We start from the raw sequence: 24,707 nt of genomic DNA, 5'->3' as shown, positions 1-24,707 counted from the left end.
TGAGAATTTATATAGCTCACAGAGGTTTCTTTTTGGACCCCAAAATATTTTAGAAGCATCCAGTCCAGAACGGATACCTGTCCTTCTGGATGGATGAGACAGCTTCAGAAAGAAGAGCGGGCTGTGAGCGCAGGTTCTGCAGTACCGTTCTCTCTAAAACAGATCGTCTGCATGAGACAATTTAATCTCCGAGAGTCACACAAAGCCTCTGATGAAGCTGTTCTGTCAGGTGTAGTGAGGTCATCATAAATGCCCAAATTGTGTTACTGTGCAAGGTACATTTTTAGAAACCTGAATCTTTCTGAAGTTGCTATCCACGAGGAAGTCACCATGCCTGATTAACGGTAAGATTTAGGAACTGAACTCACTGGCAACAATTTCAAGGACCTTTATTGAAACCAACATTCAAATAGTATCTCAAGGGTGAAATTCTGTTTCAGCAAAACCAATTAACAATTCCAAATATATATAAAAACAGTTAAAAATTAATCTTGTTAAAGGTGATAATCTCCCTTCCCCCATGTTATCTGCTATACTTCATTGCACCAAATAAACAGGGAAGACTGTGTTTAATCATCTGCACCCCGCCCCCAAAAAGAAAAAGGAAAAGCGCATTTTAACAATGCCAGATGTCAGAAATCCCACCAAATCAGAGTGTCATTATAGGCTTCATGTGGTATAAACTAAGGCTTCAGTCCTATGGCCCACAAACCCCACGTGAATTCCTGCCATCTTAGGGTCTCCAGGAGCTTGACTTTGCTGGACTAAAAGGCACCGGGGCCATTCCCTGTGGTCAGTGAAGTGATGAGGGCTTCTGGAAAGGTAGAAACAGGCAGTAATTAAGGGCTTCCTTCCAGTTATTTCAGCAGGAGTCTGGCCTGATCAGCCTGACAAAGGTTACTTTTCTGGTTCTTGTTTCTGAGTTGGACCCAAAGGGCTGAGCTGCTAGTGGAACAAGCTACAGGAGCTCCCGTGTGGAACAGGTCAAAAGTATTCTTAGTGTAGAATTTAAACTCAACGAGGTGCTCCACACCATATTTAATAGGAGGCTCGTAAGAGTAGCATCTATCGGGTTTTCAGATATTAAACATAGAAATGAGCACGGTCTGTACTTGTGTGCCAATTTAAAAGCTTTACCAGTATTTAAAAATATACATATATATATATGGTCAAGAAGAGCCCTGACAGTGACTCTTTACAGGCGCGTCTTTAACTCGTCTACAGAGCATATAAAGGGAGAGGGATTTGTGGCAGAGGAAGGTCACGGACAGAGGCACTGCCGCTCTCACTTGCTCGCTGACCCTGCCACAGCCGGAATGGACACAGTCCTTACTTAGTCTCCAGGGACAGCAGCCGGGATGGCCGCAGAGGGCTTCTGACACTCTTATTTACAGTCCCAGCGAAGCCCGTTCTCCTTAAGCCAAACACAGTGCAGCCGCAGACTGCGACCTGATCGAACTAACGCCAACTAAACGCACGGCCAAGAATGCCGTGTCCCCTCTGCAGGGCAGGGCAGAGGCCCGCGGAGTTCTGGAGAAGCTTCTTACCAAAGCTCCATGTGCGACCTAGGAACTTCTCACGCTTATGTTTCGAAAGATAAGAGGAAGTGTTTCAAGTGGCAGGCACTTGAAATTCTAAGTGTTCTTTGTGAATAAAAAGCGTTTCTGGTAACTTGGGGGAAAATGGTATTACTACAGTGGCATAGACAGAAACAATAGTTGTCGGTTGTTCTACACACCCATAAAATGAGACAAGTCAATTGCCCTCAGAGAAAGCCTGGCTTTCAGGTACATATTTGTGCAAAAATCCCAGTAAAGCACAAATAACAGTAATTCCTCTTGTATTAGCATGTGGCACAGTTCACATTTTCAGTATAACTTCATCTTCCCTGAAACAACTTTCTGAACAGTCTCAAAGCAAACACTTTTATCTTAGGCTCTCGGGTTCTTCTACCTGTGGGCGGTCGTCTTCGGGGCGCTGGGCCCCGTTCTGGAGGGCCCCAGCCTGCTCAGCTTCCTGAGGGGTGGGAGCCCCTGGGGGTCGCTCAGGACTGTTAGCCTCCGGGGCGTCCTGCTCGGGCCCAGCAGACAGGTGCTCCATCTTTTCTAAGTCTTCGGTATGACTCACGGAGCTTGTCTCACTCAGGGCATCTGACCCACGGAGGGACCTTTTAAAAGGCTTCTGGCCTAGAGAAAGACCCGCGAACCGCACTCAAAGCTTGGTAAAGGACACAAGCCGTTTAGCAGAAAGCCCTGGAGCCCCTGGCTCTGAGACACTGAAGTGATGCGGCGAGAAAGGAGCTGAGAGGACACTAATGTCCCCCAGGCTGGGTACTTCCGCGGCCCCTTCGTCGGGGAAAGCTCAGCGGGGTACATGCCCGGTCACACATGGGGCGCACCCTCCACACCCTAACTTCCCCGCTGGAGGGCCACAGAGCTATTTCTCCATGGCTGCAGCCCAAGGCTGCTGACACGGCTGTGTAAAGGGACGGTGACAGCTAGCCTTACTGAAGAGAAATAGGACTTGGGGTTAAAGAATGAAGATAACAAAGAAGTGCAGGTAACACCAAAGGGGGAAACTGCTGCATGATGCAAAGGCCTGTTTCCCAAGAGAAACACGGCAGTCTCTTCAGTGTCAACCAACTCAAAGGAGATGTGACATACCTGGAAGTCTCTGTTTGGTGCGAGTGCCTGAGGGGGTCTGAGGCGGTGTTACTCCTGTCCCTTGCACTTTGTAGACATATGTGTGTTCCGTGGACTCCAGAGAGCCTGCCGGGAGAAGGAAGGAGAGGGCTGTGTGGAAGCTCCTGGCACAGGCTGCCCTGGGAGACGCCCCCACTCAACCGTGTTCCAATAAGCTGCTCTAGCCATTCAGCCTCAAGTGGACTGGTGGAGACGTCAGTGCTGCTGAAGCACACCAGGCACTGGAGAAGGTTCACGAGTGCCAGCCCTGCCCGTCTCCCCAGGTGCCCTGTGTACACATGAAAACACGCCCCTGGCAGTGTGGCCCCAGCGTGCCGGGGAGCCGGGCCCAAGGGGGAAATGTGCTTTAGCAACAAGGTACAAGTGCCGCTCTGCTCAAGGCTGAGGCTTGGCGGGGTAAGAGTCAGGCTCTCTCTGCTGTCCTGTGACAGTGTGGTCGTCATTTCCTGGGGAAGGGGTAAGGAGGAGCCAGGGTCAGGGAACGATTCCCCTGGGAGAACAGGAAGGGAGGAGTCCGGGAGCGGGGTGCCATCTTCCCCACATCGCAACATCTGGTAATCCTTGCTGGTTGCCCAGTCTGAACTAAAATGGCCCAGTGCTACAGACTGCAGTCTTTCCACTTTCTCTCTCAAAAGCAGCCCTCTGCTGGGCAGAGCACTAACGAGGACTGCAAGGAACACTGACGCTGACCCCAAATGCCCGAGACGCACTGTCTTGAGACTGAGCAGCTGAGGGAACATGTGTTCACGTCGGCTTTCAGGAAGAGGAGTCTGCTGTGGGCAGCGGGTGTCTGCTCTCGTGCTATTTCAGCCATCGGGGTGGGAGAGGGAGGACGAGCGAGTCCGGGGCAGACAGGTCTCATCTCTCGACAGGCTGCTGGCACAGTACTGGTGATAAGGCACGGGAGGTGTACCAGGCTGCCCGTGGGTGGGCTCCCGTGGTGTCTGGTCAAAGCTATGAAGGCAAATGGGATCTGGGAGGAAGCTGGGTAGTCCTACCTGCTGTTAAGTTAAAACTTCTTCCCTTCTGTGAAGCTTGTACTGGAGAAAACCAATTCAGCACGGATCCTACTACAGGAATCTGCCGCAACACCCCCTGCAAAACACAACTGTTGCTCGAGACCATCTCGGCGAGGCGGCTCCCAGCCCGACGCCGGTGCGCGGCCGGTGCAGGGCTCACCTCTTCCAGAAGCCGCTCCTCATTGGCCTTCTGCAGCTGAACCTGAGCTTCCTGAATTCCTTTCCGAACCACTTCTGTCATGTTTTCCAGAAGCTGTGTTAAGACCAAGAAAGACGTTACTTCTCTCAGCTTCTTGCCTGGGGCCGAGAGGAACCGCAACACAGCACTGGGGACATTTATTGAAGTATGTTAGTAGACGGAATTCTGCACTTTTAAACATCAGTGTAAAAATGAAGTAGAAAACCAAATGGAAGAGGGTAACTGCTCCAGGAGGCCTCTGCAGGCATACCTTGGTGGGCAGGCTCATTTGCAGGGAACAGAGAGGAGAAATAACCATCCCTACCATCTGAACATCATTTCAATAGGAAACGGACACACTGCTCCACATTCATGGAAATGGAGTCGGAAGTGTAGTCGGGTTTGGAAGAAACTTCAAGAAGTCCACCGAGAATGAAGAAAGCTGGCTCGTCGGCCTTGTTTCAGACTTCCTTCTCTTCCCTACCCCACCCAAAGTGAATCACGTGAAACGTGTTCCTGTCTCCTCTCACACTAGTCTTGCTTTAATCTATCTCTCTGTTTGAATGATTTCTAGTGACTCAGATATCTGGTTTGGAGATGGTCCTTTAAGCCTTACAGCCTGGCCCCCATGGAGCACGTCCTTTAAGCCTTACAGCCTGGTCCCCATGGAGCACGTCCTTTAAACCTTACAGCCTGGTCCCCATGGAGCACGTCCTTTAAGCCTTGAGCCTGGCCAAGAGAAGCAGGTCTATTTATTACTGGTGGAACGTTCTGTTATCAGAGCCTGTCTCATTCAGCCTCAGGACCTACTCCAGCCGGGACGTCTCCCCTGACTTGTCAGGCAGAGGTGACTGTGTCTTCGTGAATGCGCAGCCACCCCAAACTTCTACTCCACAGCATTTACGCCCTCACTTGGTTGTATGTATCTCTTCCTGCGACTAGCTCGCGAGTTCCCTGAGGGTGGGGACCGTGTCAAACCCCCTTGGCATTCCTGATGCCCGGCACAATGCCTAGCTCACAGGAAGCATTTAAAAACTTTTTGGGTAAGAATGAATGAACAGACATTTCTGAGGGTAGCTTCTTCCTTCTGACTCCAGCTAGCTGCCCAGGCAAAACCCAGAAAAGGAACGAGACACTGATTAGTCTCACAGACCCTTGAGTTTTCCTCAATTTCCCGGGCAGTGACTGCAATGGTCTCCACTAGTTCAGAGACGTCTATGTCCTCGCTCGCCATGCCGATGTAAATGCAGCTCTTCATGCTTTTATACTCGGGGCCTGCGGGGAGAAACAACAGCGTCACCACACGCCGAGGAGCCGCCTTTACGGGGAGAGGACGGTGGTTCCAATGAGGAGACAGGAAGCCTGGGGAGGGGCTCTCCCACCCTCGGAAGAACTAAACCACCGTGTCCTCCAAGCTGGTGAGAAATGGCCTTCCAGAGTTCACGGCTGACTCATAAAAGTAGTAATTACCCATTTTAAACGTGAGGTCGGATTCCAGTTCATTTAACTTTTTCAGGAGTCCAGCATGGATTTTTTCCCCTTCTGGATCTAATTTCAAACTGCTCTTATCATCACTTGCATGTTCGTACCTATAAACAATAGCAAACAACAGTATTTCAATCTCGAAGATCAAACGGCTCGTCAGACGCAGGACTGCAGGTGGAGCGTAAGCTAGTGGAGGTCACTGAGAAGGCGGATGGGACAAAGGGCAAGGGAGCTGCTCAGAGGCTCTCGAGATGGAAAACTGCAACAAGGGCACAAGGAGCGCCCACATCTCCAGCCCACGGCGTTTGGAGAGCAGGGCGCGGTGCGGAGGTCTCCCCGTCCCACAGGGATGCGGGTGCAGCCGGAGGTCTGCGCATGCTGACCGCACGCACGGAGCAGTCTGCTCTGCAGACCGCGTGCTTTTTCTCAGCGCTCTGCAGTTCTCCACGCACCGTGGACAGTATTTGTCAGTGATACACCCGAATGTACCTGCTCCTCGTCACTTATGAGTTGGCACAGAAAAAGAACATCCAGTGACTCCTACCTCACTGGGGGCAACGGGGGCCAGCTCGCCTGCTGTGCTTTTGTGAATGCCCAGAACATCTAGGTGAATTTTCCTGAGCCGGGTACGTGACTACACATATTCATCTCAGATTTCTAAGCTGGTTCACAAAATGACCCGTCCACGGTCTTTATACAGCAGAGAGAAATGAACATCAGCTGGCAAGCCGAACCGGTACCTGACGACTCCGATTCCAGGCCAGTTAGGGTCATCGACGTAGAGGAGGCCCGCCGTCCCCGTCACCTCCTGCTTGAACTCCTCTCGCAGCTGCAGCGTGCAGGTCAGCACCGGCAGCTTGCTCTGTACGCAGGCTACAAGCTGGTCCACATCCTCTGCCCGAGTTCCTAAAGCTGAAGACGTTCAGGAGTGTTAGAGGAACGCCTGAGGGATGGCCAACAGAGGGCAGCTGCTCCCACTTTCACGGTCAGCAAGGCTGGTGGCGCTAGGGGCATCCAACTAGCTGGCGCTGAGCGTTCAAACAACAACAAAGCCATACAACCCAGACAGGGAAGAATCAGGTGTTAAAAGTTAACATAGCCGGCTGGTTCAGGTGTAGACACAATTTTTTTCTTACAGAGAAGACAGAATTAGCCCCTCCGATCTAATACACAATGAAACTCTAATGCAGACATCAGAGTCTTCTCGGAGAGAGACTGCTTAGTCATTCAGGCTATAAACACCATCGCATCACAGGCCCCAAGCAGAGAGGCAACCACACAGTGCTCTCTCTACCTCAGCATCACGGGGAGAAAGGTACCGCGGCAGATCTGTGGTGGGGAGCAGGAAGGGGGGCGACGACAACAGTGCCCAGTCATTTCTGAAGGTCAGCCTGAGAGGTCTCGGGCCTCCAGGGCTCCAAGGTCTTGGCAACGTCACTGCTCCCTCACTTCTGGCGACTCAAACGTTGTAAGTGGTCTCAGCGAGCCTCAATACGTGCCGCCCCGGGGTCCTCCGCCTGCTTCCGCAGGTTGAGGGACTAAGCGCTGGCGCTGGGGCCCCCTGCACAGCAGGGGCAGAGACTCCGAGAAGATCCGGAGGCCACCGGCCATCTTCGTGATGGCTTTTCTTTGCAGGACGAATGCCCGCATTTCCCTACTTTCACGTCTTTGAGAAAATCTCTTTCCAAAAATGTTGAAAACATCTCAGGAAAAAAGCACAGATTTTTAATCTATCTTTTTTCAGCTCATTTTTCAGTCCTGCCTTAATATGCCAAGCGTGCTCTAAAGCGTTTCATGTACCTGATCTTGCTTTAGTCTTCACCTTGCTACCAAGAGGTAGTGGGGAACAGGTCTGAGGTCAAGGAACTCACTCGGTCCCAGGGGCATGCAGAGGCTGGGAAGGGCCGGGTATCCGGGACTGCCTGGCGTGCAGGCCCAGGGGCTTCAGCTGTCCTGCTGTCTACAACATCTAACGTGGCGGTTCTCAGCCTTCGCTGACCTGTTTGAAGCACCAGAGGAGCTTTAAAACTACCAACGCCCAGGCTCCATTCCAGGTAAGCCAGACCTCTGCCTGGGGCCCAGCCCGTGGGAGCGGTCAGGGCTCCACAGCGGACTAACGTGCCGTCTGGACTGAGAGCCACTGACTGGAAAGGGAAGGGTCACAAGACGTCAAAACACAGGAATGCAAGTGACTTGAGAAATCTCTATTTCTGAGAAGTTACGGAGGAAGGCTATCTACCTACATTTAGCCTGAAAGAAAAGAAAAAGGGTCTCCAAGGAGAGGAACAGCGTACCGCAAGGGAACGCCATCAAGCCCCGCCCCCCAGACCCCTGACAGGCGCTCGCTGCTGCTCCCCAGACTGCAGGGGCCCGTTACCTGCCGCCGTCGTCAGAGGGCTGAACCGCACGCACGAGCCTTCCGTCTCCAGGTCCATGACAGTGAGGCCGCTGGCGGGCACCAGCTGCTTCAGCTGCTCTCCCAGCTGCAGGCAAAGGGCAGGGTGAGGGCGCCGTGCAGGGAGGGGATCAAGCATCCTCAGACCGCCCCTACACCCCCCCCCACGACCAGAGAGGCTCCTGGGGGTCCAGCTTCCTTTCATCTTTACATTCTCTGTGAATACTTACGGCAACTTCTTTCTAAAAACAGGACATTTTATATTTTTTATTACTAAAAAATACAAGTTCATTTTAGAGAAGTCTAGGAAATACAGGTAAATGGAAAGAATAAAGTAACAATTACCCCAATACACTGCTGAGAAACACCCATTGCTGACGTGGTATACCCACCCTGGGTCTTTCTGTTGTGTTTGTATTTTCTGTTGCTGCCATAAACATGATATCTACATGCTGTGTAGTAACCTGCATTTTTCATGTAATTTATGGTGACCATTTCCCTTCTGCCATAAACATCCAGCTACGTGGTTTATACGCTGTTTTGAATGTCACTGGATGTACCATAACTTATTCACCAATCCCCCAGGTTGGGCATATCCAGTATTTTGCTAGGATTGATACCACTGTGATGAACATCCTTAACACTGTTTCAAACGTGCTTTACACTAAAATCCCAGTGGTACCATTTCAGTGTTAAAAGGCAGCTGAAGCATAATGCCTTTGACCTGGATGGCCAGACGAGGAGACGTGTTCAGGCCTCTCTGGCTTACGTGCCTTCTGACACTGCTATAAGCACCTGCCAGCGCTCCAGAGGGCAGCACTGCAGTCCGCGTTTTGCTTGTTTTACAGCCTTACAGAGCAGCAAGGAAATGGTCACCTGAGGGAACAACGTTGAAAGGACTTGCCAGAAGTCCCACAGTACGTGAGGTGGCGATGTGATTAAGAACCCAGAATGGAGCCCAGCACCTTCACAAGAGGTCCCTCCTGTGGGTCTGATTTCCCAGACACGAGCATGTGTTAGCCCATCTGGGAGGCAGCAGAAAGAACACGGGACCACATCCTCACCCAGCGATTCAGTGCATCACAGGAGTGTCTCTCCCGGCCGACTGCTGAAGGTGCCATGTTGGGCCCTGGGACAGCTTTAAGCACTGGATCTGACAGCAAAACACAGAAAGGGGATTCACCTCCAAGAAACACAGCTAACTAAAACACATACCCCTCCAACCCATTTCACTTAGCTCCCAACATTAATCCGAGAGAAAAGTCTCAAACATTACAGAAATCAAATGTATATCTCACAATGAATGGATAAACAAAATGTGGAATATACATACAATGGAGTATTATTCAGCCTTAAAAACGAAGGAAGTTCTGTCACATGTTCAACATGGAAGAACCTCGAGGACATGCTGCTAATTGAAATAAGCCAGCCACAAAAGGACAAATATTGTATGATCCCACTTATATGAGATACCTAAAGTAGTCAAATTCAGAGAAACAGAAAGAATGGTGGCTGCCAGGGGCTGGGGAGGGACGGGGGGAATGGGCGTTAGTGTTTAATGTGTGTGGAGCTTCAGTTTGCAAGATGAAAAAGCTCTTTTCTGGAGAGCTCCTGTACAACAATGTGCATGTATTTAACACTATTGAACTGTGCATTTAAAATGGTTAAGGTGGGGGCTGGCCCCATGGCCGAGTGGGTGAGTTTACATGCTCTACTTCGGCAGCCCAGGGTTTCACTGGTTCAGATCCTGGGTGTGGACATGGCACTGCTCATTAGGCCACGTTGAGGCGGCGTCCCAAATGCCACAACCAGAGGCACTCACAACTAGAATAAACAACTATGTATTGTGGGCCTTTGGGGAGAAGGAAAAAAAAAGAAGATTGGCAACAGATGTTAGCTCAGGCGCCAATCTTAAAAAAAAAAAAAAGCCAAACACTTAAAAAAAATGGTTAAGATGGTAAATTTATGGTTTCTTTCAGAATCAAAAATTTTACAAAACGTATATCTTACAGAGAGTTAAAATTTCCACATATTTTTCCTCATGAAAAACAGAACACTTGAATATATTCACACAAACAGAATTCTTAATTTCATTTAAAGTTGTCCTTTCAAGGAATTTCGAGAGGAAATCCAAGCGTAACGCTGTAAGTTACCCTGAGACTACCACGCAGTGTGCAAGGTAAATCAGAGAACCCAAGAGCATCCAAATAGGGCTTCACAATAGAACCATCCTCTTTTCATCAAATGGTCTGGGTGCCTACTCGGCCAGGTGCTGTGTGAGGCAGACAAGTTTCTGTCATTTTGGTGTCTACATTCTATTGAAGAAATACCATAAAGGAAGGAAGTCACGATGCATTGTTGTGAGTGCCATGAAAGAAGGCAGGGACTCAGACATAACATGAGGGAGTTCCCTTGGACAGCACAGAGAGGGCCTCTCCGAGGAGGTGGACATCATGGAGACCTGGCTGGTGGGGAGGAGTGAGCAGGAAGAGGAGTGAGGGGAAACATGTTCAAGGCAGAGGAAACACTGAGTGCAAAGGTTTTGCTCTAGCAAAGAGCAGACTACTGTAGAAACTCAGAGAAGATCAGTCTGACCGAAGCACAGCGAGCAAGAGGGAAAGTGGCTTAAGAGGAAGTTGGAGAGGAAGGCAAAGGCTAGAACCTGTGGGCCTTACAAGGCCTGGGACAGAGCTGGGACCTCATTCTGCTGAAACACTGATAACTGAAGGGTTGCGGGCACGGAAGTGACCTGCTGTGCCTTCCACTCTAACACTCACTCTGCCTGCCATGTGGAGAACGGTCTGGAATGGGGTGTGTGGAATGCACAGAAGTGAGAGGTCAGTTGAGAGGGGACTGTGTCTGTCTAGGTGAAAAATAACGGTGCCCTGGACTAGATTGGTGGCATTTGGGACATTCTTTAAAAATCGAGATTCCCGGATCCAACCCACTGACTCAAAATATGCAGGGAGCAGGGCCCCAAATCTCTCTTTTCAAGGGACTCCTTTCCATTCATTCCAGCACTAGCCCAGGGACTGGCATTTGGAAACCACTGGTTTATCACAGGAAACTATCAGAAAATGCTAAGGCACTCAGGCAGGGAGTTCTTTTGAAAATTATTAAATTTTTCTCAAATGATGACTCAAGATTTTAGCAAGCAAAATATTTTGGACTATCTATTTAACTTGAAATGGTTTAACATTCAAAGCCCTTAAACATAGTTACAAAAACAACTCTCTTTTAAAAATCACCTACCTGAGCCTGGCAGTTCCTGGAAGAACCTGAACACCACTACTGGAGAGCTGAGCTCATCCTCCACCTGAAAAATGGAGTCTGAGGTTACCAAGCGCCGTCAGTTCCAAACGCGCAATGAACAGCAAGTGCGAGACACAGGCGGGAGGGTGTACTTTCTTAACACATACATACTACAGTTCAAAGATCAATTTCAGCTGATAGAGAAACAATAATCAAGGGTTAGTAAAATTCCTAGAAATAATTATAAATCAGTTCCGAGAATACACTGCTGAATTATAATATCTGACACTGGTACAGTGAAATTAAAGCAGGAGGAAATTTTAATAATAATGAATAAACATAGGTCTAACATTAAAGATCAAAAAAGGTAGGGAAAAAGTGGAACGAGAATCAGTGCTGAGAGAGCCAAAGCTTTCAAGCATCCAGAAATACAGTAACTCAAGCAGGATTGACTGGAACTTTCTATACCCATGGAAAAAAGAGAACGAGTGCTTTCCTCTCACCGGGGAACACTCTCAGCACACAATGCGAGGCCTGCGGGCAATGTAGATAAGCAGTCTGGAATGGAATCTGCGTATTTTCTAAATCACTGAAGCCATACTTACATTCAGGATGGGCCTCAGACAACTAGCTTCATTAGTGGATTTCCTAACAGATGAAAACGTTCACTGCACTAAGGTAAGCCAGCACCAAGCTCACGCTCTCTACTGAACAGAGGTACAGTCGGCCAGCAGCTTCACCACGGGGTCAGGATACAGAGTGGCAATGCCCTTGACAGACTGTACTTGCGGGGGGAGGTGGGCATGGGGAGAAAAGACCTCTAAGCGCTCAACAACTCCAGTACCGCAATTCCAGTCATAAAACCCAGGTGCGATGTCTCACTTGTAGGGCCCCAACAGGAAACGCTAACTTGGAGAGACAGGAAGTAGTTGGCCCAAGATCTTCTCTCCTAACCTTTCAAAGAGCCACATGGATGTGACTCAGATCGAGCAAGACGTATACTCAAATCTGCCAATTACTCACTGAGCCAATCCCCGGGCTTTCACATCTATTAGCTCCTTTAACTGTCACATAAACAAATAAATCTATTAATATTTAGAGGGACTTTAAATAGAACGTAAGCACTATAAGGAAACAGGAACAGAAGTGACAAAATTCTACACCTACTGCCCTGTCCTCAGCTTAAGGCAGGACCTGTGAGCACCAAGATTTCCATACACAGTCTTCTGTTTGTTTCTCGGAGCTTGGTGGTCTCACATGTCAGCGTGAATAAAAAATCCTGCACAGGGTACGTCCATAGAATTCCGGGTCTAGCAACATGGTAGACTAAGCCAATACTCAAGCGGGCAATTCCAAATACCTGAAGTGCTGGATTAAATATTACCAATAACCAAAACAAAGTTTAACCATTGCTGGGCTCACCAAAAAGGTGAATCCAGAACAAAGAGCAAACAGAAAGAACGCTGAAGGGGCTGGGGAGAGGGGAGCACGCGTGGGCCTGGAACTCGGCTTGAGTGTCGAGGGCCTTGGGTCCTCAGGCCCATGAGAGGGACAGCGGTGAGTGCGCATACAGCCAGGGCCCCTGAAAAACACTCCCTATTGAAAAGACAGAGAGAAACTCCACCCGCTGCCAGCAAGGAAGCTTCACTCTGCTGAGGATGTGTACAGGGAGGAAAGACTTCTCTCGGAGAAATGGAAATGTCGGTGTGCTCTGCATGTCCCGTGTGGTGCAGGACTCCTAAAGCTGTGAAACTAACAAGTGGCCTTAGGAAAAACAATACCCAGGCAATAATAAAAAAAATACAACCCAGGGAGCAAGAGCCTGCAGACACAGTGAGAGGACGATTTGTGCTCCCAGAAATTGAAATAGCAAAACAATCTGAAATAGACTAACAACTATGTTTAAATAGAGACATGAAGGACCAGAAACCAGTCAAAAAAAAGATGATTATAAAAGAGAGGATGACTTGAAAAAGAGAACCTCCTGAAATGAAAAGCCACTGAAAGTGAAAATGCAGTGAATGGGTTAAATGGCAGCTTAGAGGCAGCTCCAGAGCAAATTCCTGGACTCGAGGAAGGTCTGAAGAAATGCACCAGAAGGCAGCAAAGGGAAAAAGAGACAGAAGCAGCAAAGAGACTGGGGGAACACGGGAGGACAAGGTGCACCATGCAGCGAACGAAGTTCCAGAAGGTAAGACTAGAGAGAGGTCGTACTTGAAAAAATGAATTCGACAGAATTGATTAAAAAAAATTGAATCCTCAGGTTAAATAAACACAAGTCCCAAGTAGGATTTAAAAAAAAACCCTACTTAGCAGAACACTAAAGACAACGAAAATCCTAAAAGCCAGCAGAGATGTAAACACAAAACCACATAACTGCCCCAGAGGGGCATTCTGGGATGTCCCCTTACATGCTGACTTCAGAAGGTACCCATGTGCGGGATGAGAGTGCAGTCAAACAGCAGCCTGTCCAGTCACTGAGAACGCGCAGTTCCCAAGGGCTCCGGGTACCCCGGAAAAGGCCTCGGGGCTGGGGGTGCTGAGCTGGGGGAGAGGTCGGTTTCCAGGATGAGAGAGGCTCCTGAAGGGCTGTCCAGACGGGAAAGGCGGCCCCACGGGAGCTTGGAGAAGGGAGTCCGTGTGCGGCAGACACGGCTATTCTCAGACACCCTGGGTCCAGGTCCTGCTGTGCCGCACACTAGTTATGGGACTCTGGACACGTGACTAATTGGAGCGACAGAAACGGAAACAGTAACATCTACCGCAGTGACTTACTGTGAGGATTCAGAGGCTCGGCGCCTATGATGGTGCTATACGGAGACCGCGGCGAGAGCCGACACACATCGCAGTGACTATACTCTGACGCCTGACAATCTCCGTCTTGCGTTCCCACACACCATCTGACCTGCCCTTCCTCACAGGCCACTGAGGCAGGACAGACATTCATCTCTCCTGTAAACTGACCTAAGCCAGACTGTCCATGGTGAAGAAGACGGCTTTGGGGTGTCACCCCAGCTCTCCCAGTTCCTAGCTGTGTGGCCTGGGCACTCACTTAACCCAGCTGTGCCTCAGTTTCCTCATCAGTAAAAAGGGAACAGCCAATGCATCCGACAACAGATCAGATTTATTCACGCTTGAACACCTACGCTATGCCAAGTGCTATACTCAGCACAGGATCGTGAAAAAACCAAAAAGACAGAAGTCCCCGCCTTGGCAAAGCTCCTAAAGGGAAAAATAGACAATCAACAAATATCTAATATGAATCTGGATAGTGGTGAGTGTGACAAAGGAGAAAACCCAGGGGACAGAGTGATGGGTGGCTATGGGGGTTGTTTTAGACAGGGTGGTCACGGAAGGCGTCCCCGAAGAGGTGATATTTGAACTAAGATCTGAAGAGTAAGAAATCAGTCATGAAAAGAATTGAGGGGAATGGCATTTCCAGGTAGAGGGAACACATGTACAAAGGAGACTATTGAGGGTTATACGAAATAATGCATGTAAGGTAATTAGTACTGTGCAGGGTACACAGCAAGCATCTCACAAACAGCAGCTGTGATGACGATGATGATGATAACTGATTACTGTCAGGTCACAGTGCTTCATGCTGTTTGCCAATTACTGTGTCCTCTACTGAGAAAAGCAGCTATTGGAAGGAAGGAAGGAGCAGGGTTTATGCCTCGGCATACGCGGCCTTACACAGATGCTCCAAACCCAGTGCTGATTAACTAGCCCGTCAGATCCTCCCTGCCTGGAGGAGGGTGAGGAAGAAGTAGGGAGGACACGAGCAGGGGCCCCAGCAGGCTCAGCAAGGGAGGGACAGAAAGCACACAGGCCCGGCCCGGCCTTGACTCCTGCCCGCTCACTCCAGTAGTCTAGTCCAGGATGTGTGTTCCTCTGTCTGCAGTCAAAGGAGGCCAGCCAACAGAGCTTCAGACAGCTGAGCCCACAGGCTGAGGCGGTTAAGAGTGACTCAATGTCACAGGGGCCCTGAGCTATGGCTGAAGTGAGAACCCAAGTCTCCTGATGTACACTCATCCCTCTGCTTCTCCAGTGGGCCACTCTCCTCTTCCAAGAGAGGACTCGGATCAACTCAGGCCAAGTGAGAGGCTCCGCGCTCCCACTCAGAAGGCAGTGCCGGGCAGGCCCTCCAGGCGCTTAAGCCACGGACTAAGACGGAAATAAAGTGCACTAACAAGCTTAACTCCATCCTGCAGAAGTGTCAAAGAAACACCCAGTGACTCTGCTTAAATTAGAATCTGACCTATATATTTTCTGAAATTCTAAAATACAATGAAGCAAAACACAAAAAGATTCAAACCAGAACTGACACTTGGCCATCAGCTCCGCTAAATCCTCATTTCCCTGTCTAGTAATTATCCCCAGGGAGCACTCTAATAAGTTCTGGTCTCTTTAGGAAGATATCACGGGAAGACAAGAGCAGAGCCACTTGCTTTTCTCTTCCTTATTCCCCTTTGTGCAAAGAAAAACTCTAGTGTCAGAAGGTTTCAGAAAGAGTAGCCCGAAGCATTCTGAGAGACAAAATGATTTGTCATTTCAGGAGGATGGGTGTTCTGAAATTGTTGGGCAGGTGAAGTCAATGGTGTTTATTCGATCTTTGTGCAATTCTAACAATAAAACTACAAACAGATTACATGAAAAGCACTGCAGGGGTTCAAACAATTTATGGTGCAAATCTCTAGGCTTTACGCTAATTGTAGAATTATGTCATCAGGACATGCATGATTTTCTCCCAAAGAATGTGGTTTCACTGGAGTTGCCACAATTCCATCGAAATGCATCAAATCTGGAAAAAGTCATTCTAAGGTGCTGAAGTTAAAAGTGATTTACCGCAAAAACAGATCAAATTATATACTATACCAAGATTTTGATGTGGTTGACTTTCTTCAAACTTTCTTGCAATCGCTGACTCTGCAAACGACAAAAAACCAGCCATGTAATTTCATTAGATTGACACAACCTATCAAGAAGCGGTTTTCATGAGAGTCTCTGCACATCTGCAGGGTCTCAGGCAGATAGAGCTACGTGTGACTTGGTGATTTCTAAGTTTGGCTGCCAATTTTTGCATTTCCACATCTGCAAATACTCCCCAATCTTTCAGTTAAAAGTTACATTTAGTGGTTCCAGAAAAGCTTTTACTAATGAGACACATGAATTAGTCAAATTAGCAATATAAGTCATTCACTCATTCAAAACTCCGAGAACAAGGCAACAAAAGCAAAACTCAATACATAGAACCACACCAAACCAAAGAGCCTCTGCCCGGCAGGGGAGACCATTAGCAAAGTGAAAGCAACTACAGAGGGGCTGTACAGAGGGTACAACGGGCACACGGAAAGACGCTCAGCATCCCTAATCACCAGGGAAATGCAATCAGACCACAGTGAGATGTCCCTCACCCCTGCCAGAACGGCTGTTCTCAGAAAGACAGGAAGTAACAAGCGCGGCGAGGGTGTGGAGAAAAGGGAACCCTGTCCACTGCTGGTGCGAGTGTAAACGGGTGCAGCCACTATGGAAAACAGTATGGCAGTTCCTCAAAAAATTAAGAATAGAACTACCGTATGATCCAGCAATTCACTTCTGGGTATTTATCTGAAGACAATGAAAACACTAGTTCGAACAGATACCTGCACCCTCATGTTCACTGCAGCATTATTTCCAAAAGCAAGACATGGAAACAACCTAAGTGTCCAGCAATGGATGACTGGATCAAGAAAATGTGACATACGTACACAGCGGAATATCACTCAGCCATAAAAAAGCATGAAATCTTGCCATTGGTGACAACATGGATGGACCTTGAGGGCAGCATGCCAAGAAAAAGACAAATACTGTATGATCTCACTTACATGCGGAATCTAAAACAAAACAAGGAGCTCATAGCTACAGAAAACAGACTGGTGGTTGCCAGAGGTGGAAGGTGGGGGGTGAGTGAAATGGGTGAAGGGGGTCAAAAGGTACACACTTCCAGCTATAAAATAAGTCATGAGGATGTAATGTACAGCACGGTGACTATAGTTAAGTGCATATTTGAGAGTTGCTAAGAGAATAAATCTTAAAAGTCCTCATCACCTAAGGAAAAAAAACCTTTGTAACTATGTATGGTGATGGATGTTAACTAGACATATTGTGGTGATCATTTCACAATATCCACAAATATCGAATCATTATGTTGTATACCTGAAACCAAGGTAATATTATAAGTCAATTATACGTCAATAAAAACGCCAAACCTATTGAGTACAAATGTGTGCAAGGCACAGTACCTGATACTGGGGAGGAGGAGGAGCAGAGAGAAACGAGAGGGCCCAGCACTGTTAAGAGCTGGGCAGGAACCTGGGGTCTGGAATAACCCACCTGGGTCCACAAGCTGGCTCTGCCACTTACCAGCTGCAGGAGCGTGGGTAAATTACTGACTCTGCCACCTGCCAGCTGTGACCCTGGACAGTTATTTAGCCCGTCTGTGCTTCAGTTCCCTCAACTAGAAAATGGGGATGATAGCATCTATCTTAGAAGGTTGTTGTGAAGATGAAATGAGTTGCGATAACAAGTGTCTAGAACACGCTATGCATTATGTAAGTGATGACTACCATCGTCACCACCGCCGTCACCATCATTACATTACCATCTCAATCCCAGTTCTCTTACCACGGATGTGGGGATAAAATAGTATCTACTTCATTAGGTTGGGATTCATTAATTCAACAGACATTCATTGAGTGTTGGACATTGGAAAACTCCCATGAAAACTATTTTTTTGGCCAAGGAAGATCTGCCCTGAGCTAACATCTGTGCCAATCTTCCTCTATTTTGTATGTGGGTTGCTGCCACAGTACGGCCGCTGACAAGTGGTATAGGTTTGCGCCTGGGAACTGAACCCAGGCCACTGAGGCAGAGCTCACTGAACTTAACCACTAGGCTACGGGGCCAGTCCCAGAAAACTAATACTTAATACGTTGTCATCAGTGGAGCTTACGTTCTAGTGAAGCTGTGGGGATTGAATGAGACCCTGCAGGCACAGTGCCTCGGAGTGCCTGGCACTGAGTAAATGCTCCATAACCGCTTCCCATGAAGCTGAAGATGATGACGAGAAGGAGGAAGGGAAGGAAGAGGAGGACACTGATTTCTGCTCTCAGGGAACCTATATATCTGGTCTGGAACATGAGGCATGAATGGACACAGATAACCCCACGGGCTAAATTTCCATGCAGTTTAACAGAGCAGTTAGCAGTGGAGAGTCAGCAACCGGCCATCACTCGAGCCCCCAGGAGCGTGTGAGAGCAGCTCCAGTGTCTGCCTGCAGGAAGACGCCACAGCTGCAGCGGCCTCACGGCTCTGGGAGTTAATGTCCTCATCATCTCCCTGCCCTCCCTCCGCAAGCCAAAGGGAACTGGAAACACTCTCCCTTGAGTGCCCACACCTGCCCCAAACTGACAGTGACCAGGCAATAAAAGCTTCTCCTTCCCAAGAACCAGATGGGAGCCGACAGCCCAGCGAGAAACTGCTCTAAAACACGTGGGCTTCTGTAAACATGACGAACGTAATTCTTAAAACTGTTTAATGTAAAAATGAAACGACCTCATTTCGAATAGTTTCTAATGAAGCAGAAACAGCGTTAGAATGAACTATTCTGACATTACGAACCAAAGGACTCCTGCTACAGGAATACAAAAATACTAATTTTTCTTAAATATAAAAATGACTCTACAGGAAGGGCCAATTCCCCAAGACGATATTGAAACAAAGCCTTCTTTTTAAACCTATTTGCGTAACTGACTATCCAGCTAGGCACTGCTGTGAGAGCTTCACATGTATGCACTCATCACGTTCTCATAACGATCATACATCACCGCCCCTATTTCACAAGGAAGAAAACGGAGGTACAGAGGTGACATCACGCCTTTAGACTGACATCAGCTCTCAAACTGCATAAATATGACATTTTTCTGCTTTCTAAACTACAGCATAGTTATGTATTTTTCACAATTAGAACACCTCAAATAGAATTAGAATTGTCCCTAGAGCCTTGCAATTTGAAAACCCAAGCCAGCTGGTGTTATAAATACACATGCCACCCACAATCAACCCCTGACCATTATATTCCTTTACCCTCAAGAGTCAGTCAGTCAAGTGGAACATTTTCTTTCTTTCTTTCTTTTTGTGAGGAAGATTGGCCCTGAGCTAACATCTGTTGCCAATCTTCCTCTTTTTTGCTGGAAGAAGATTGTCGCTGAGCTAACATCTGTGGCCATCTTCCTCTATTTTGTATGTGGGATGCTGCCACAGCATGGCTTGATGAGCGGTGTGTAGGTTTGTGCCTGGGATCCAAACCTGTGAACCCTGGGCTGCCGATGCAGAGTGTGTGAACTTAACCACTACGCCACTGGGCTGGCCCCTCAAGTGGAACATTTTCCCCGCTTTTGCGTCCTTCTTCACGCCCTGGCTGTCATCTCATCCCATGCTGACACTGGCATTCATTTGAATTTGATTTCATTTGGACAACCCCAGCAGTGTCTCCCAGAACTTTGAATACAAAATATAAACATGCAGGGCGATGAATCTGCCTTCTTATGAGATGGGAAATCCAGACACCAAGGTATTGGGTGGATGGCAAATCAAGGAAGGATTTTTCTGTCTCCACTTTTGCCATGGAGCAGCTGTGACTCGTTTAAACTTCAGTGTCTACTCACCAGTTGACAGGCGTGCTTGATCCTCTCCACAATGCCATCGAGTCCCAAGTATTGCAAAGACAACCACAGGGGCAGGGCACGGAGTTTGTCTGCTGGCTTATTTGATGTAAGACCAGCAACTAAAGTCTAAAAAAGCAATGGGTTTATTAATCAAAACCACTTAAAGCTCACAGCAGAATTAACTAGCTGCCAGCGACTAGGCGCTCAGTCCGTGTCGGAGGCCACGCCAGGCACTGGCTTGCATTACTCGTTTGACCATCCAACAACTCCACGAGGGAAGTACCCCTGGCAAGTGAGCTCAGAGGCCTTGCTTTGTCCAAGGGCTCATGGCTAAAATGTGGCAAAGCCAGGATGCGAATGCAGATGGGTCACATCCCAGGGCTGGAGCTCTGAGCCACTCAGGAGGCAGCCCCTTCCAAGGCTCTTCTGAGGTCCTCAAATCTCTGGCCATTTTCACGTGAGCAAGACATTACTGGTCTCACGAGAGTCACATAAACCTTATTCTGCATGTGTCTACCACTAACTGATCCACTATCAAGATCCATGCCTTCAAAAAACCCATCAAGTTTCAACCTTCTAGACAAGGTGGATGGCAAGTTTCAACTACTAACAGAAACACCACTTCTGGAAACCAGTCTAAGGAAATAATTTGAAACACAGAAAGACGCTCATTATTGCAGTAACAAAAATTTGAAAACATCCTAAAAGGTCACAAATGGAGAATGATTAAACTGTGGTATTTAGCAAAGAACATTACGCAGTCATAAAATGTCATGAAAAGTTCTTCATACACATGGGGAAGTATGGGGAGAATAATAGAAAAAATATCTATGGGACAGTTTCACTTATGTTCAAAACACTTTTCCGAAAAGAAAAGTCACAGAAGTGGCATTAAGGACACTTTTCCCTTTGTTTTTCTGTATTTTGCCCCCAGACCTACTAACGACTCTTAGCTACTCCCCGCTCCCTCCTAGTGAGAGTAAGCTCACCAAGGCGGGGTCGTCGTGTTTATAAAGGGTAGCTGCCGGAACAGCTGGCAGACCCAGCCACGTGCCTGGGGTCAACGTCATGCTATCGCATTTGGTCGCAGCCTACCAAAGAGAGAATGACTTTTTGTTAGACTGTCAGAACGCACTAAACCCAAACCCTCCTCCACTCATGAAAACCGTGAAAAGCCATCAGGGATTAAGTGATTTTACATTCCTTCTTAAAAACGCAGTATTTAGTAAAGCAACGACATACCAGCACTGACGAGGAGACATAACCTAGAGCCAATGTTGCCAGATTCACACTGGAAGAAAAAACACCGATCTAAGAACTAATTATTTACTGCTGCTTACTCACCAAGTTTGTACTTTCAACAAAAAAAAGGCTGCTGTTCCAAGCTGACATTTAAATGCCTTTCAGCTGTGTTATTAGTTTTTATAACAGCAACAGAAAATGTGGTATACACATATTTTAGGAAAACCTAGAAAATGCATCTGAATCACAATCTCATTCAAGGGCTATCCCCTACATGCTTAGTGTACTGTGTGTCTCATTTTCTGTCTTTCATAGCTCTCATTTTCCAGTCATCATCCTTCCCCAGAGGGATGAAATAAAGAAACTTGCCTCCTATGAGGTGCAGGGTCTGGACCACTGTGGCCGCCCTGCAGCCTCTCCCATCTTCTCCTAGCAGCACTCCAACGGCCTTCTGGGAACCCACGCCAATCTCCTCTATCAGACCACAGCTTTGCCTGGAGGAGATGATACTACCCGCTCCAGAGGTGGGCAAGTAACCTAAACTATCAGATCTGGTATTACATTTCCCCGGCCACAGGGAGTGGTTCAGTGGGAGACCGTTGCTGGGACTTCTGACCCACTGGACACAAACCTAGAAAGAAGGCTGGAGTTGCTGCAGCTACTTTGTGCCATAATAGTAAGGTCTATCTATAGATGGAGCCAACAGAGTGGAAATTAAGCCAAATGACTAGGGGAGGGCAGGGGAGGAAGACATGAATCCTGGTTGACGTTGTGCCTAAAGCTAAGCTAGCACCGGTCTTTGTAGTTATATGAGTCAATCAAGTCTCTTCATGCTTAAGCCAATTTGGGTTATGCTGTTATCTGCAACCCAAAGAGCCCTTAGTGGTAAATGTCACAACAAAGTGAGAGCCTAGAGGAGCACTCTTCGCGAGCACCGTGTGCAGGCCTGCCATGGAGCCGACCTCCCCTCCACTCACCCCTCCACATGAAGCCATATGCCATACTGCTCACAGAGTTCTTTCAAACGGCCGATCTTATCTGTGTGCCCTACGGCTGCAGTTCCTAGGATGAAACACACAAAAAAGGATACTGAAAGGAACAAACATCTTCCGAGGCTTTACAGAGTGACAAAAGCTTTCATATACATTATCTCCCCATGCGGGAAGGGAACATCTCTGTTTCATTGAGACTTTCTTTGTGGATCGGCTTAAAATCAACTTTTGCAAGTTGATTATTCAAGTTTTGAATAGTGTGTATTCTCCATTACATGTATCTATAAACTCAAGCTTGTTAACTGTGCTATTTAAATATCTATACTTATTTTCCATCTACTTAATCTGTTGTTTCATGAGAAATATCTTCAAGTCTCCTGCCAAGATTGTGCGTTGGTCAATTTACACTTGTATTCTTTCAATCTTCCTTTTATGTATTTCAAAGTTATGTTCACAAGCATTCATAACTGTTCTCTCTCTCAGTAGATCAGATGGATTATAATTAACGTGAAGTCTGTTTCATCTCATACTAACATTGCTACAGTACTCTTGTCCTGTTAGCATTTCCCCTAGATATCCTTTCTTTCTTACTTTTTGTCACTTTCTGAGTTATTTCTATTTAGGTGTGTCCTTTATAAAAAAGACAGACGAATTTGGGTTTTGTTAATCCAATTGTGAGGTTCTTTATTTTAATATAAAACATGCATTCTGAGTCAGTTTAAACATATTGAACACTTTAACCCATTTCCTTGGTGATTTACATTACAGGCCTTGCTGGACAGATCCCTCTTCACAGAACATAAGCAAAATGTGGGATCGTATTCTCTCAACTGTCCTAAATTTCCAGTTAGCAGAATCCTACCTAATAAGATTTCAAACCTCACCAACTGCCTCAACAAACACAACTAATGCAACTGGCTCTTTTGCAGGGTTTATGCCAGGAAAAGGGCTGAAAACTTTTTATCCCACATATAAGTCTGTCTCAAATTTTAAAAAAATCTTAACCAACACATTTGGTTTAGTTGAAACAAGATCAAAGGCCAATGCATGGCTTGTGTCACACGATGCTTCTATCAAAACAAAGAGCACAGTGCTGTGTTTTAGTGACCAGACCACATTCAGAGTCTTTTTCCATGTTTTTTGGCACTGTCTGCTGGCAAAGGCAAACCCCTGGGATGTGTGCTCTGGTGACATCCCAGAGCTACATCTGGTAGGTTGTCCAGTCACTGAGTCACATGTGAACTGCAGACTCTCCCATCTACCAAGTGACTGAATATGGGTGGATTTATGTTTCTTTTTTTTCAAAGATTGGCACCTGAGCTAACAACTGTTGCCAATCTTTTTTTATTTTCTTCCCAAAGCCCCCCAGTACACAGTTGTATAATTTTAGTTGTGGGTCCTTCTAGTTGTGGCATGTGGGACGCCACCTCAGCATGGCCTGATGAGCGGTGCCATGTCCGTGCCCAGGATTCGAACCGGCGAAACCCTGGGCTGCAGAAGTGGAGCGCGCGAACACAACCACTCGGCCACGGGGCCGGCTCCTATGTTTCTTTTTAAAAATACAATATGCTAAGTCAGGAAGGAAGTGGTGGTTTTCCTGCTAGCAATAAGATGGATATGCGTTTTTTCCATTTATTATTATTTTTTAAATAATCAGCTTTCTTAATTGAAGTATAATTCACATGCAATAAAATCCACTCATTTAAGTGTAAGGTTCAATGAGTTTTGACAAAAGTATACAGCGTGTAACTACCAACCCAATCAAGGTAGAGAATATTTCCATCACCCCAAAAGTTCCCGCCCCTCCCCCAAAGTTTCACTCTTTCCTCCACTCCTCACTGGCCATGGACAACGCTGATCTGTTTTCTGCCACTGTAGTTTCGTCTTTTTTAGAATTTCATGTAAATAGAGTCTTCTTATGTGCCTGGCGTGTTGCACTTAGCATGCTTCTGAAATTCACCCGTGTTGATATGTACATCAGTAGTTATTTCCATTTATTGCTTAGTGTCATGATATGGATATACCACAATTTGTTCATCCATTCCCCCAGTGAAGGACATCTGGGTTGTTCCCAGTTATGAATACTGCATACAATTCTTTGTGTGGACATATGTGTTCATTTCTCTTTGATAAATACCTGGAAGTGGAGCTAATGGTTCATGTGGTAATTTTATGTTTAGCCTTTGAGGAACTACCAAACTCCTTTCCAGAGTAGCTGTAACATTGCAGCCCTACCTGCAGTGTACGAGAGTTCCAGCTGCTCTGCATCCTCACTAGCATTTGGCGTTGTATTTTTTCCATTCTAACAGACACGTCATAGTAGATCATTGTGGTCCTAATTTGCTTTTCTCTAATGATGTTAAGCCTCTTTTCAAATGCTTACACATTCATGTATTTTTTGGTGAAGTGTCTATTAGAATCTTTTGTTCATTTTAAAAATTGTACTGTCTGTCTCAATATTGAATTGTAAAACTTAATTATATATTTCAGATACAATCCTTTGTCAAAAAAAAAGCCCTGCAAATATTTTCTCCCAGTCTGTAACTTGTCTCCATTTTCTTAACAGGGTCTTTTGAACAGCAAAAGCTTTTAATTTTTTTTTTTTTCAAGGGAAGATTCACCCTGAGCTAACATCTGTTGTCAAATCCTCCTCTTTTATTTTTCCTCCCCAAAGCCCCAATGCCTAGCTGTTAAGTCATTCTAGTCCTTATGTGAGCTGCTGCCACAGCACGGC

General features: G+C 47.1%; 1 protein-coding gene across 3 annotated transcripts in view; it reads right to left on the bottom strand.

Annotated features, from left to right (window-relative positions):
• Nucleotides 1–372: 372 nt before the first annotated feature.
• Nucleotides 373–24,707, bottom strand: part of PDXDC1 (pyridoxal dependent decarboxylase domain containing 1) — a 51,072-nt gene continuing 26,737 nt past the window's right edge. The window contains exons 9-24 of one of the 3 annotated variants that reach the window (XM_044747210.2): nucleotides 21,959–22,043; nucleotides 20,982–21,030; nucleotides 20,729–20,830; nucleotides 19,740–19,865; nucleotides 15,910–15,960; nucleotides 11,032–11,095; nucleotides 8,844–8,932; nucleotides 7,762–7,867; nucleotides 6,125–6,296; nucleotides 5,370–5,488; nucleotides 5,053–5,174; nucleotides 3,882–3,974; nucleotides 3,701–3,797; nucleotides 2,664–2,768; nucleotides 1,954–2,186; nucleotides 373–814 (exon numbers count right to left, since the gene is read on the bottom strand). In XM_044747210.2, the coding sequence (XP_044603145.1) occupies nucleotides 794–814; nucleotides 1,954–2,186; nucleotides 2,664–2,768; nucleotides 3,701–3,797; nucleotides 3,882–3,974; nucleotides 5,053–5,174; nucleotides 5,370–5,488; nucleotides 6,125–6,296; nucleotides 7,762–7,867; nucleotides 8,844–8,932; nucleotides 11,032–11,095; nucleotides 15,910–15,960; nucleotides 19,740–19,865; nucleotides 20,729–20,830; nucleotides 20,982–21,030; nucleotides 21,959–22,043 (1,634 nt within the window). In that variant the 3' untranslated portion in view covers nucleotides 373–793. Of the gene's footprint in view, nucleotides 2,187–2,663; nucleotides 2,769–3,700; nucleotides 3,798–3,881; nucleotides 3,975–5,052; nucleotides 5,175–5,369; nucleotides 5,489–6,124; nucleotides 6,297–7,761; nucleotides 7,868–8,843; nucleotides 8,933–11,031; nucleotides 11,096–15,909; nucleotides 15,961–19,739; nucleotides 19,866–20,728; nucleotides 20,831–20,981; nucleotides 21,031–21,958; nucleotides 22,044–24,707 lie in introns of all 3 variants that reach the window. The other 2 variants (XM_014866321.3, XM_044747213.2) reach the window with 2 other exon arrangements.

Source organism: Equus asinus, chromosome 14, assembly GCF_041296235.1.
Source record: "Equus asinus isolate D_3611 breed Donkey chromosome 14, EquAss-T2T_v2, whole genome shotgun sequence".
Taxonomy (NCBI): domain Eukaryota; kingdom Metazoa; phylum Chordata; class Mammalia; order Perissodactyla; family Equidae; genus Equus; species Equus asinus.
This window is presented reverse-complemented; position numbering and strand designations above follow the sequence as displayed.